Source organism: Oncorhynchus clarkii, chromosome 21 (assembly GCF_045791955.1).
Source record: "Oncorhynchus clarkii lewisi isolate Uvic-CL-2024 chromosome 21, UVic_Ocla_1.0, whole genome shotgun sequence".
Classification (NCBI taxonomy): Eukaryota; Metazoa; Chordata; class Actinopteri; order Salmoniformes; family Salmonidae; genus Oncorhynchus; species Oncorhynchus clarkii.
The window spans coordinates 32,327,825-32,343,144 of NC_092167.1; the positions used below are offsets into that span (position 1 = coordinate 32,327,825).

At 44.5% G+C, this 15,320-nt stretch overlaps 1 protein-coding gene across 2 annotated transcripts in view; it reads right to left on the bottom strand.

Annotated features, from left to right (window-relative positions):
• The window catches only part of LOC139378911 (sushi, von Willebrand factor type A, EGF and pentraxin domain containing 1), a 132,821-nt gene that overhangs the window by 52,633 nt on the left and 64,868 nt on the right, over positions 1 to 15,320 (bottom strand). For both annotated transcript variants that reach the window (XM_071121513.1, XM_071121514.1), the window contains exons 4-8: positions 12,988 to 13,146; positions 12,625 to 12,804; positions 7,236 to 7,415; positions 3,516 to 3,710; positions 851 to 969 (exon numbers count right to left, since the gene is read on the bottom strand). In XM_071121513.1, the coding sequence (XP_070977614.1) occupies positions 851 to 969; positions 3,516 to 3,710; positions 7,236 to 7,415; positions 12,625 to 12,804; positions 12,988 to 13,146 (833 nt within the window). The remainder of the gene's footprint in view (positions 1 to 850; positions 970 to 3,515; positions 3,711 to 7,235; positions 7,416 to 12,624; positions 12,805 to 12,987; positions 13,147 to 15,320) is intronic.

Here is a 15,320-nt window from a genome sequence, read left to right on the forward strand (position 1 = left end):
GTGTGTCACAGCATCATCGGACTGAGCTTGTTGTCATTGCAGGTCATCCTGACATGACCCTTCAGCAAGACAATGCCACCAGCCATATTGCTCGTTCTGTGCTTGATTTCCTGCAAGGAATGTCAATGTTCTGCCATGGCCAGAGAAGAGCCCGGATCTCAATCCCATTGAGCACGTCTGGGACCTGTTGGATCGGAGGGTGAGGGCTAGGACCATCCCCCCCAGAAATGTCAAGGGAACTTGCAGGTGCCTTGATGGAAGAGTGGGGTAACATCTCACAGCATGAACTGGCAAATCTGGTGCAGTCCATGAGGAGGAGATGCACTGCATTACTTAATGCAGCTGGTGGCCACACCAGATACTGACTGTTACTTTTGATTTTGACACCCCCTTTGCTCAGGGACACATTACTCAATTTATGTTAGTCACATGTCTGTGAAACTTGTTCAGTTTATGTCTCAGTTGTTGAATCTTGTTATGTTCATACAAATATTTACACATGTTAAGTTTTCTGAAAATAAACGCAGTTGACAGTGAGAGGACGTTTCTTTTTTTTGCTGAGTTTAGATGCAGAAATCAAACAGCATGGTGGATATATTTCCGTAACAACTAAGAGGGTTGAAGCGCGAGGCTCCTCTTCTCCCCTGTTTTGGTCCCCTGGCAACCAGGCTGTAACAGTGTGAAGCAAACCCATGCACAGACACAGTGTGTGACCGTGTGAGAGAGAAGACTTGCATCTCGCTCTTTTCAACATCTGCGGTGCTGCTCGTGGCAACCTTTTGCCTCAGGTCAGGTACGTATGCAAACACTAGCATCCCCTGGAGGAGTAAAGAGACAGGCCTCTCCTCACCTCCTGCCCAGAGTTGTCAGTAGCAGCAGGCACGTTCCAGCTGATGTTGGCAGTGCCACGCCTCTCGTCCGTCTCTGCCACCACGTCTCTGGGGCACTGGACCCAAGGGGGCTCTGAGTCTGGATGGAGTGAGAAAACAAAATCACAGATGAAAGGCAGAGATGGAGAGGTTGAGAAAATAAACAACAAATAAATGACAGTCTTAAGTATTCGAGTGGATGGAGAGGATGGATAAAGAGGATGAGAAAATAAACAACAACAATAAATCACTGTAAAATCCTAAATCAATTTGATTCTGTTTCAATTCCAGTCAGTTTAACTTGACATGATGGCACTCCATATTATTGTCATTCAATAAGATGGAATTAACTCCAACTCTTCTAAGAACAATACCCAGTGGGTAAAAACTGGTTGAATCAACGCTGTTTCCACGTAATTTCAACAAAAAAATCTGTGATGACGTTGAATCAACATGGGAAACTGATTTGACTTGAAAAAAAGTCATCAACTTACGGGCATTTTGTATTGTTTTCATCCAACTTTTAACCTAAATCCAATGACATGGTGAAATGTTCTGTTGATTCCACGTTGAATTCACTTTTGTTGAAAACTCAACCAAACATTGAACTGACGTCTGTGCCCAGTGGGTACACTTACAAGAGGGATATGAACTAAAGCAACAAACCGAGGAAGAGACTTTGGCTTCATCCCAAATGGTACCCAATCCCCTACATAGTGCACTCCTTTTGAGGGGGTAGTGCACTGTGTAGGGAGTAGGGTGCCATTGGGGATGCAGACTTCTACATCACACATCGTCATATGTGGCCCTGCTACTTGTTATCACTGTGATGTCACATATAACCTCTGACCTCTCTAACACAGCACGTCAGAGCCCCCTCTGTTTTTAATTCATTGTGCTGTAGTCTAACACATCGACTTCATAGCCAATTATATGTCCATCTTTATTATCGACATCACCTCATAGCCATATTAGTCCATTACAGCTGTCGCTATCTCTGTTCCATCCCTTACATCAACATTAACCCTCTAGGATATACGAAGTACATGTCTAGGAATACTGCAAGCTGCACCTCTAACAAACTGTCCATACAACTACTAGCGCAAAGCTAACCCTTTGTACTGAGCACCAGTTCCACACAGCTAGTTGTGTCTAACACATCTAACACCTGATTCCCTCTAACCTTTACTAAGCCAGGTAGGTCATTGAGAACAGGGCTGGACTACATGTTGTGTGGAAGTTCACAGCTGGACATGACCCATCTAGTGAAGTATCCGTCTCTATTAAACTTACACACAGCCTTCTGATCAGATCTGCCAGGGTTTTCCCTTTATTGGAAGGGAAATATTTGACTGTTTGTGTAATAGGTATTATGAGAGAGGCTGGAACCAGGTCAGCTCTATACTCTTCTCTATTCTCTTCTCTACCTAACTCTTCTCTCTTCTCAACTCTCTTCATTTTTCTTCTCTACCCATCTCTTCTCTCTTCTCTAATCTTCTGGTCTCTCTACTCTTCTCTTCTTTTCTCTCTACCCCTTCTCTTCTCTAATCCTCTTTTCTCTCTAATCTTCTTCTCTCTACTCGTCTCTTCTCTCGTCTCTTCTTTTCTCTCTTCTCTTTTTGCTCTACTCTTCACTTCTCTCTACTCTTCTCTCTAATCTTCTTTTCTCTCTACCCCTTCTCTTCTCTCCTCTTCTCTTCTCACTTCTCTCTTCTCTTCTCTCTTATTCTTAATATTTTCCTCTCTCTCTCTCTCTCTCTCTCTCTCTCTCTCTCTCTCTCTCTCTCTCCTCCCTCCCTCCCTCCCTCCCTCCCTCCCTATTAAAAAGAGAGGGATGAGAAGGGCAGATGTGCCAGTGAGAAGAGAACCAGAGGAGACCCACCTTGGCCTCAGCCATCCTATGGATCTCAATGACATCCCCATCCCTCTCTCCACTCCTTTTATCTTTACGACGTAACTTCCACTTTTTAATGACACAGCCTTAATCAGCCTGCTTTCTATTGGAGGCCATGAGGGATGCGTGTGTGTGTGTGAGCATGTGTGCTGGCGCGGGCGCGTGTGTGTGCATGCGTGTGTGTCCATGCGTGCATGTGTGTGGATGAGTGTATGGATATAAAGCCCAGAAACAGTACTCTTTCTACAGCCACCTCTTTCACCTGCAAAGCATCTGGAGAAGCTGTATACAATTACAGCGTTGTTCCCCCAACCCTCAAACACAGGGATTGGTCCTCCTCTGTATTAGGGACTACTAAAGCAGTCAGCAGAAGGTTCACATGGAAAGAAATGCACGGAAGGTGCAGAAGGGGTGAATGGAAAACTGTCTCACGAGCAGACACACACACACACTCACACTCACACACTCACACTCACACTCACACACTCACACTCACACACTCACACTCACACACTCACACTCACACTCACACACACACACACACACACACACACACACACACACACACACACACACACACACACACTCACACTCACACTCACACTCACACTCACACTCACACTCACACTCACACACTCACACTCACACTCACACTCACACTCACACTCACACTCACACTCACACTCACACACACACACACACACACACACACACACACACACACACACACAGTATCCTACATTTTATTTTACCTGTGCAGGTGGCTTTATGGACGTTAGCGCTCCAGTCCCCGGAGGAGAGACAGCGTGCCTCCAGGTCTCCCTGGAGACGGTAACCGTGGCGACAGGCAAGGCGGCACAAGGTGCCAGGCTTTACTTTCCTCTGTCCACAGGCAGGGGGCGACAGCAGGACGTTTCTCAAAGTCACCATGGGGGGACAACGCACCTCTGAGGCGAGAGAGAGATATACAGTACAGTACCAGTCAAAAGTTTGGACACACTTACTCATGCAATGGTTTTTCTTTACTTTCTACTATACTATTTTCTACATTATAGAATAATACGGAAGACATCAAAACTATGAAATAACACATATAGTGACTGAAAAGTGTTTCAAACCAAAATATACTTCATATTTGATATACCAGATTTCCACTGAACAGATTATAGGACCGATTTCCACCAGTCTAATGTCAATTGCTTGTGTTTCTTGGCCCATGCAAGTGTCTTCTTCTTATTGGCGTCCTTTAGTAGTGGTTTCTTTGCATAAATTATTTCATGAAGGCCTGATTCACACAGTCTCCTCTGAACAGTTGACGTTGATATTTGTCTGATACTTGAACTCTGTGAAGCATTTATTTGGGCTGCAGTTTCTGAGGTGCAGTTAACTCTAATGAACTTATCCTCTGTAGCAGAGGTAACTCTGGTTCTTCCTTTCCTGTGGCGGTCCTCATGAGAGCCAGCTTTTGCGACTGCACTTGAAGGAACTTTCTTGAAAGTTCTTGAAATGTTCCATATTGACTGAACTTCATGTCTTAAAGTAATGTTGGGCTGTCTCTCTCTATTCTGGTTAGAGTCCGTTTGTGCTGTTCTGTGAAGGGAGCTTGTACGAGATCTGCAGTTTCTTGGCAATTTCTCGCCTTCATTTCTCAGAACAAGAATAGACTGACGAGTTTCAGAAGAAAGTTCTTTTTTTGTGTGAATTTTACCCCTTTTTCTCCCCAATTTCGTAGTATCCAATTGTTGTAGTAGCTACTATCTTGTCTCATCGCTACAACTCCCGTACGGGCTCGGGAGAGACGAAGGTTGAAAGTCATGCGTCCTCCGATACACAACCAACCAAGCCGCTGCTTCTTTAACACAGCGCACATCCAACCCGGAAGCCAGCCGCACCAATGCGCCGGAGGAAACACCGTGCACCTGGCCACCTTGGCTAGCGTACACTGCGCCCAGCCCGCCACAGGAGTCGCTGGTGCGCGATGAGACAAGGACACCCCTACCGACCAAGCCCTCCCTAACCCGGGCGACGCTAGGCCAATTGTGCGTCGCCCCACGGACCTCCCGGTCGCGGCCGGTTACGACAGAGCCTGGGCGCGAACCCAGGACTCTGATGGCACAGCTGGCGCTGCAGTACAGTGCCCTTAACCACTGCGCCACCCGGGAGGCCCCGAAGAAAGTTCTTTGAGCTTGTAATCGAACCCACAAATGCTGATGCTCCAGACTCTCATCTAGTCTAAAGAAGGCCAGTTGTAATTGCTTCTTTAATCACTACTACAGTTTTCAGCTGTTTGTGTGCTTTTCTTTCAAAAACAAGGACATTTCTAAGTGACCACAAACTTTTGAACTTTTGTGTATATATATATATATATATGAGAGAGAGAGAGAGAGAGAGAGAGAGAGAGAGAGAGAGAGAGAGAGAGAGAGAGAGAGAGAGAGAGAGAGAGAGAGAAGATGAGACAGAAGATGAGAAAAACTATGAGTGAAGCAAGTCATTTTTCGTGGTCAGGTCACATAGTCAGGGAAAATTCCATGCCCTAACTGAGAAGACATTTTTTTGACAGTCACAACAAACGGACTGCATTGACTTCAACTACATGAAGCAGAGAAACACAAAGACTTACAGTAATGGAACTGGGGAAGGAAAAGAAGAGAATAATCTTGGAGCACATCAACCTGTTTCCTGTGTTTTCACCCTACAGAGATTGAATCTCTGGCCTTTTAACAAGGCTCGCTCAGTCGTCATGCAATAAACCAATCTTCTGGAGCAGTAAATCAGGTTCAGTACAAAAGAAACAAGAATGTCCTCGGAAATTAATATAAGACCACAGAGCTATTACAGACAAGGGGTTTAATGCATTCTTGGACATAGTGCTGTGTGGCTTTCACCCAGAACAGTCCCCAGATCATTCTCTAGTCTTTTGGCTTTTAGATGGAGTCAGATTTGGAGGAGAGGAGGAAGAGAGGAAAGGAGAGGAGGAAGAGACGAGAGGAGGAAGAGAGGAGAGAAGAGCAACAGGAGAAACACTCTCCTCTCAAAATAACAGTGGAGATTTCATCAGATTAAAATCAAATATATCCAGCCCCTTTTAGCAAAGCAGCCAACGTGATCACATTACACCACTACACAAACAAACTGTAACTCAATCAGAACTTCATCCGGGGGAGATTGGAGTCGATAAACAATAACAAAATGAGTGCCTTTGGTTAGATGTCTGTGGCTTTTAAATAGCTGGAGAGAGAGAGAGAGATACAGAGAGACGGTGAATCATTGGAGGCCAAAGCCGAGTGGCCGGAGGTTTGTGGGTAAAACACTACCGTTCTGCCCATTTGTTGTGTGTTTGTGTGCCTGACCTGTGGTGGTGCCTCTGTGTGGTGAGTGTGTGTGCGTGCACGTGTTGGGCATGTGTGTGTGTGTGTGTGTGTGCACGTGTTGGGCATGTGTGTGTGTGTGTGTGTGTGTGTGCATGTGTTGGGCATGTGTGTGTGTGTGTGTGTGTGTGGGCACGTGTTGGGCATGTGTGTGTGTGTGTGTGTGTGTGTGTGTGTGTGTGTGTGTGTGTGTGTGTGTGTGTGCACGTGTTGGGCATGTATGTGTGTGTGTGTGTGCACGTGTTGGGCATGTGTGTGTGTGTGTGTGTGTGTGTGTGTGTGTGTGTGTGTGTGTGTGCCTGTGTCAGACATCTTTTGTTATGAGCAGGCAGATATATCTTTCTCTAGAGTGATGTAGCGCGGCTGCAAGCAAATCCACACCATATGTTTAACCACTGTGTTCTGTTTCAAGTGTGTGTGTGCGTACAGTATTGTACACCAACACCCCAGTACATGCATCTTGCTCTGACCTTTCACCTAATAATTCATTGTCAGAGGAACAATGGAGGAATCACAACACAGACACACTGAACTCCGTCAGACTGGGGAGGCTGGAGTCAAGGTTGTTCACTGACACTATAAAGAAGGAAGTACGAGATGAAGACACCAAGGGTGTGACGAGGGAGAGCGGGGTAGAATGAGGTTTCAGGGGGGAGAGCGGGGTAGAATGAGGTTTCAGGGGGTAGAGCGGGGTAGAATGAGGTTTCAGGGGGGAGAGTGGGGTAGAATGAGGTTTCAGGGGGGAGAGCGGGGTAGAATGAGGTTTCAGGGGGGAGAGCGGGGTAGAAGGAGGTTTCAGGGGGGAAAGCGGGGTAGAATGAGGTTTCAGGGGGGAGAGCGGGGTAGAATGAGGTTTCAGGGGGGTGGGCGGGGTAGAATGAGGTTTCAGGGGGGAGAGCAGGGTAGAATGAGGTTTCATGGGGGAGAGCGGGGTAGAATGAGGTTTCAGGGGGAGAGCGGGGTAGAATGAGGTTTCAGGGGGGAGAGCAGGGTAGAATGAGGTTTCAGGGGGGAGAGCGGGGTAGAATGAGGTTTCGGGGGGGAGAGCGGGGTAGAATGAGGTTTCAGGGGGGAGAGCGGGGTAGTAGGTTCCTGCAGGCTTACCCACACACCGTGGTTGGATCCCGCTCCACTGCGAGTCGGCCTGACAACTGAGCCTGGCGTCTCCCTCCAGCTTGTAGCCCTTGGCACAGCGCACCTCACACGCTGCCTTGTAGGAGGCGACACCCTTGCTGCAGTTCATGTGTCCGTGCTGGGGCGGGGAGAGGGTGGGACAGGAGCGCACTGCGGTACACAGAGAAGCAGAATAGGACACAAGACTTAGAGACTGCCAGTCTAACTGCAATGGAAATATCTGGTTAAACTAAGAGAAGGAGGAGAGGAGAGCGTGCGAGAGAGAGAGCAAGAGAGAGACAGACAGACAGACAGACAGAGACAGACTGGTAGAAAAAGAGGCAGATACAAAGAGGATTGAAGAAGGCTCCATTCCTAAAGAATACTGCATGTGTCTAAAACATTAGCTGAATAATTCATGGGACCTATCATTTGCTCTACTGCAATGATCATGAACGGCTGGTCCTAGTTAGCCTGATGTCTAACAGTGTCTGTTCAGTGTGCCGGTTTTCATCATCACTGATAGACAGTCTTTCAGGAGACCCTCTCTCTATTAGTTGAACTGAGAGTCCCACAGTGGAACAAGACAGACTGACAGACAGATAGAGAGAGACACACACACACACACAGACATGCATGCAGACACACACACATGCAGGCAAGCAGGCAGGCATCTATGCACACATATGCTCTCTCTCTCTCTCTCTCTCTCTCTCTCTCTCTCCCTCTCTCCCTCTCTCTGCAGCTGCTGGCACACAGTAGTGATCCCAGTAAACGTTTACCCATAATTCAATCCGAACACACATGATCTTAATCTACAGTCAAAATGTTGACACACCAGCCAGATACTCTTCACACTGACTCCACACACCATGTTCCAACTTAACAAGCCTCTTACCAACTCTAATGTCTGTGGATTCGTGTGTGTGTGTGTGTGTGGGTGTATGCGTGCGTGCGTGTCTTCCTGATAGGCCGATGTGTCCCATAAATGTTTGTGAATGCGTTGGAACGTCAGATGGAGATTCAGAACCTCTTTGAAGAAGTTCCCATTGTTGAATAATGAATTATAAAAGACACATGTGTTGAATAAAACCCTGCTGGGAGCAGTCTCTCTCTCTCTCTCTCTGTGTGTGTGTGTGTGTGTGTGTGTGTGTGTGTGTGTGTGTGTGTGTGTGTGTGTGTGTGTGTGTGTGTGTGTGTGTGTGTGTGTGTGTGTGTGTGTGTGTGTGTGTGTGTGTGTGTGTATGTAGGGGTAATAATCAGGAACAGTGGTCGATGAATACGTTTTGTGTTCGCCCATGGCACTTATCATAAGAGTAAACTCCCGATCTGGTCCCCCTAATCCCCAGTTTCCAATTGGCTCATTCACCCCCCTCCTCTCCCCTGTAACTATTCCCAAGGTCATTGATGTAACTGAGAATGTGTTCTCAGTCAACTTGCCTGGTAAAATAAGGGTTAAATAAAATAAATAAATACACAATGAAAATATGGCAGCTATATAATACAAACACTGAAATATGAGAATCACTCAGAATTAGATGTGATGAGTGAGACAATTGGTAAAGAACGAATAAGGAGAATGGAAGTAACATGATGAAAGACAGAAATGAGCAGACCCATATCTGTATAACAGAAACCTATCTGTATAGCAGACACATATTGGTATAGCAGACACATATCGGTATAGCAGACACATATCTGTATAGAAGACCCATATCGGTATAGCAGACACATATCTGTATAGCAGAAGCATATCGGTATAGCAGACACATATCTGTATAGCAGACACATATCGGTATAGCAGACACATATCTGTATAGCATACACACATTGGTATAGCAGACCCATATCGGTATAGCAGACACCTATCTGTATAGCAGACACATATCGGTATAGCAGACACATATCGGTATAGCAGACACATATCTGTATAGCAGACACATATCGGTATAGCAGACACATATCTGTATAGCAGACACATATTAGTATAGCAGACATATATCGGTATAGCAGACACATATCTGTATAGCATACACATATTGGTATAGCAGACCCATATCGGTATAACAGACACATATCTGTATAGCAGACACATATCGGTATAGCAGACACATATGTATAGCAGACACATATCGGTATAGCAGACCCATATCGGTATAGCAGACACATATCTGTATAGCAGACACATATCGGTATAGCAGACACATATCGGTATAGCAGACACATATCTGTACAGCAGATACATATCTGTATAGCAGACACATATCTGTATAACAGACACATATCGGTATAGCAGACACATATCTGTATAGCAGACACATATCTGTATAGCAGACCCATATTGGTATAGCAGACACATCTCTGTATAGCAGAAACATATCGGTATAGCAGACACATATCGGTATAGCAGACACATATCTGTATAGCAGACACATATCGGTATAGCAGACACATATGTATAGCAGACACATATCGGTATAGCAGACCCATATCGATATAACAGACACATATCTGTATAGCAGACACATATCTGTATAGCAGACACATATCGGTATAGCAGACACATATGTATAGCATACACATATCGGTATAGCAGACCCATATCGGTATAACAGACACATATCTGTATAGCAGACACATATCGGTATAGCAGACACATATGTATAGCAGACACATATCGGTATAGCAGACCCATATCGGTATAGCAGACACATATCTGTATAGCAGACACATATCGGTATAGCAGACACATATCGGTATAGCAGACACATATCTGTACAGCAGATACATATCTGTATAGCAGACACATATCTGTATAACAGACACATATCGGTATAGCAGACACATATATGTATAGCAGACACATATCTGTATAGCAGACCCATATTGGTATAGCAGACACATCTCTGTATAGCAGAAACATATCGGTATAGCAGACACATATCGGTATAGCAGACACATATCTGTATAGCAGACACATATCGGTATAGCAGACACATATGTATAGCAGACACATATCGGTATAGCAGACCCATATCGGTATAGCAGACCCATATCGGTATAGCAGACACATATCTGTGTAGCAGACACATATCGGTATAGCAGACACATATCGGTATAGCAGACACATATCTGTACAGCAGACACATATCTGTATAGCAGACATATACAGTGCCTTGCGAAAGTATTCGGCCCCCTTGAACTTTGCGACCTTTTGCCACATTTCAGGCTTCAAACATAAATATATAAAACTGTATTTTTTTGTGAAGAATCAACAACAAGTGGGACACAATCATGAAGTGGAACGGCATTTATTGGATATTTCAAACTTTTTTAACAAATCAAAAACGGAATAATTGGGCGTGCAAAATTATTCAGCCCCTTACTTTCAGTGCAGCAAACTCTCTCCAGAAGTTCAGTGAGGATCTCTGAATGATCCAATGTTGACCTAAATGACTAATGATGATAAATACAATCCACCTGTGTGTAATCAAGTCTCCGTATAAATGCACCTGCACTGTGATAGTCTCAGAGGTCCGTTAAAAGCGCAGAGAGCATCATGAAGAACAAGGAGCAGGTCCGAGATACTGTTGTGAAGAAGTTTAAAGCCGGATTTGGATACAAAAAGATTTCCCAAGCTTTAAACACCCCAAGGAGCACTGTGCAAGCGATAATATTGAAATGGAAGGAGTATCAGACCACTGCAAATCTACCAGGACCTGGCCGTCCCTCTAAACTTTCAGCTCATACAAGGAGAAGACTGATCAGAGATGCAGCCAAGAGGCCCATGATCACTCTGGATGAACTGCAGAGATCTACAGCTGAGGTGGGAGACTCTGTCCATAGGACAACAATCAGTCGTATATTGCACAAATCTGGCCTTTATGGAAGAGTGGCAAGAAGAAAGCCATTTCCATCAAAAGTGTCGTTTAAAGTTTGCCACAAGCCACCTGGGAGACACACCAAACATGTGGAAGAAGGTGCTCTGGTCAGATGAAACCAAAATTGAACTTTTTGGCAACAATGCAAAACGTTATGTTTGGCGTAAAAGCAACACAGCTGAACACACCATCCCCACTGTCAAACATGGTGGTGGCAGCATCATGGTTTGGGCCTGCTTTTCTTTAGCAGGGACAGGGAAGATGGTTAAAATTGATGTGAAGATGGATGGAGCCAAATACAGGACCATTCTGGAAGAAAACTTGATGGAGTCTGCAAAAGACCTGAGACTGGGACGGAGATTTGTCTTCCAACAAGACAATGATCCAAAACATAAAGCAAAATCTACAATGGAATGGTTCAAAAATAAACATATCCAGGTGTTAGAATGGCCAAGTCAAAGTCCAGACCTGAATCCAATCGAGAATCTGTGGAAAGAACTGAAAACTGCTGTTCACAAATGCTCTCCATCCAACCTCACTGAGCTTGAGCTGTTTTGCAAGGAGGAATGGGAAAAAATTTCAGTCTCTCGATGTGCAAAACTGATAGAGACATACCCCAAGTGACTTACAGCTGTAATCGCAGCAAAAGGTGGCGCTACAAAGTATTAACTTAAGGGGGCTGAATAATTTTGCACGCCCAATTTTTCAGTTTTTGAATTGTTAAAAAAGTTTGAAATATCCAATAAATGTCGTTCCACTTCATGATTGTGTCCCACTTGTTGTTGATTCTTCACAAAAAAATACAGTTTTATATCTTTATGTTTGAAGCCTGAAATGTGGCAAAAGGTCGCAAAGTTCAAGGGGGCCGAATACTTTCTGTATAACAGAAATATGGGTATATTGGTATAGCAGACACATATCTGTATAGCAGACACATATCTGTATAGCAGACCCATATTGGTATAGCAGACACATATCGGTATAGCAGACACATATCGGTATAGCAGACACATATCTGTATAACAGACACATATCGGTATAGTAGACACATATCGGTATAGCAGACACATATCGGTATAGCAGACACATATCTGTATAACAGACACATATCGGTATAGTAGACACATATCGGTACAGCAGACACATATTGGACAGAAGGAAATTTTGGGTGTGTACGTGTGTGCATGCATTTAGTTACTGCGTGTGTGTGTGTGTGTGTGTGTGTGTGTGTGTGTGTGTGTGTGTGTGTGTGTGTGTGTGTGTGTGTGTGTGTGTGTGTGTGTGTGTGTGTGTGTGTGTGTGTGCATACTTCGTTACTGTGTATGTATGTGTGTTCTATTTAGGGTTGCAACATTTCAGAAACTTTCACTAAATTACCTGGTTTTCCAGAAATCCTGGTTGAAGGATACTGGAATTCCTGCTTATTTCCTCCTGATTCCAGGAATGCTCCTACTGGGATTTCGAGAAAACCATGGAATTTATTGATACTACCCTCTCACCTCTGCAGCTGGGCGGAGAGCCTGACCATGTCCCGTTTGGCTGGCACAGTCTGATGCCACTACCCTGTCGATCGTAGCCAGGCTGGCATCGCACCCCGCAGGCCGCATTGAACTGGTTATTACACACGTTGTGGATGAAGAAACCATTCCCTGGAGGAGACAGCTCTGGGCAGTACACCACTGGGGATGGAGAGGACGGAGAGATGGAGGGGAAGAGAAAAGCGTCAAAAGTGAAAAACGTTAGATGAGATAAGATTCACTCGCTGCACTGACAGATTTAGATCGACCTAGATTGTAAGGGATAGGGTGCCATTTGGGACGCGGCATAAGTGTGTGTAGCATGGACAGTCTGGACAGCGTTACCTTCGCAGGTCTTCCCTTGGGACCTGTAACCCTGCTTGCAGACACAGTCGCTGGGTGCTGTGCTGCCGGGTTGGGAGGTGTGGTGCTGGTCAGGACACAGCAGGCAGGTACTCAGGCCTCCTGGAGTGCCCTCCGGTTTGTAGGTTCCAGGTGGGCACGCTGTAAAGAGGAGACAGAGACAAAACACTTGGTGATAGACTAAACACACCTAGAAAAGTAATTTGTTGCATGTAAAAGGACTGATCACACACACGTAAATACTGTATACATACGCAAACACAAAAATCTATCCACGAGCAAATGCCGAGATCTCTGAACTGTATTATAGTCCTGTTGACTTAGCAGTTCTGCTTTGTGTTAGAAGCATCTGCGGCTGATCAGCCAAGTCAGGAAGCTGTCTGGTTATTGAGCTAGTGAGCTTGTTTTCAAACATTCCTCCATCTACAGATGTAGGATCTTAATTTGATCGCCTTGTTGCAGAATACATGTTTTACTGCATTTGATGTTTAAAAAGGCTTCTGAAGTTTGTAATTTCCACTTTGAAATTTCCGACTTGATTTGTCCCTTACAAAAAATATATCAACCCCTACAAAAAGGGCCCTTAATTACAATCCACGTAATAATTCACATTTCCTGTTGGTGCAGGATTATATTCCTGCTGTAGCAAACTGGTTCATATTAAGATACTACATCTGTACTGTACACAATAAATCATCCTCACAGAAAAGGACGGCCATCTGAATGCATCCCTTGTGTTACAGACCAGTTAACTCTTCATAAAGTAAGTAAATTGAGAGAAACAATCGTGATCTCTCACTGTAATGGAATGGGCTACTTTCCATACTCAATCAGCACTAATCAAACCAATGGACACTGCATGGATTTAACAATAACATTTTGCAATATACAGTGCATTCGGGAAAGTATTCATACCCCTTGACTTTTTCCACATTTTGGTACAGTAGGTTACATTTTGGTAGCCTTATTCAAAAATTGTTAAATAGTTTTTTTTCCTCATCAATCTACACACAACACCCCATAACAACAAAGAAAAAACAGGATTTTAGAAATGTTTGCTAATTTATAAAAAAACAAAAAAAACTGTGGCCTCCCAAGTGGTACAGACAAAACAAATGGAAAATGAAAAGTGGATCGGCGGTGGCTAGAAGGCCGGTGACGTTGACCGCCGAACGCCGCCCGAACAAGGAGAGGGACCGACTTCGACGGAAGTCATGACAGTAGTATATGGGGCTTGGTGACAAAACGGATGGCACTGTGATAGACTACATCCAATTTTCTGAGTAGAGTGTTGAAGGCTATTTTGTAAATGACATCGCCGAAGTCCATTTAATAATGATGGAGGGCACTGTGTTCTTTGGGACCTTCGATGCTGCAGAAATTTGTGCCTCAACACAATCCTGTCTCGGAGCTCTACGGACAATTCCTTTGACCTCATAGCTTGGTAAAAAAGAAAGAAAAAGATTTAACCTTTATTTAACTAGGCAAGTCAGTCAAGAACAAATTCTTATTTATACTGACGGCCTACAGAGGCCAAACCCGGACGACGCTGGGCCAATTGTGTGCCGCTCTATGGGACTCCCAATCAAGGCCGGTTGTGATACATCCTGGATTCGAACCAGCGTGTCTGTAGTGACGCCTCTAGCACTGAGATGCAGTGCCGTAGATCACTGTACCATGCACTGTCATGCACTGTCAATTGTCAACTGTGGGACATTATAGACAGGTGTGTGCTTTTCCAAAACATGTCCAATCAATTGAATTTACCACAAGTGGACTCCAATCAAGTTGTAGAAACATCTCAAGTCTCAAAGCAAAGGGTCTGAATAATTATGTAAATAAGGTTTTTATGTTTTTTATTTGTAATACATTTTCAAAAATGTCTAAAAACTGGTTTTCTATTTGTCATTGCGGGGTTACTGTGTGTAGATTGCTGAGGATTATATTTAAAAAAAATCTATTTTCGAATAAGGCTGTAACAAAATGTGGAACAAGTCAAGGGATCTGAACACTTTCCGACCGAAGGCACTGTATACAGTACACAGTTATCAAGAGAGCTAGACTGTCTAGGTAGACTGTCTAAGTCTAGGTATGGGCAAAGGACAGAAAACACTGAGGTAGCTTGTAACCAGAAAATACAGTACAGTGAGTGTTATAAAGAATCCATGGTGTTGATCTGACTATGTGGTGTTAAAATGTAAATAACTCCCCAACACTCCAGGGTTTCCAGGGTTCTTTTAGTGCCAAGATGCAGTCTCTCTCTCTCTCTCACTCTGTTTGTTTCTCACCTCCACTCTTTCTATCCTCCCCTCCTC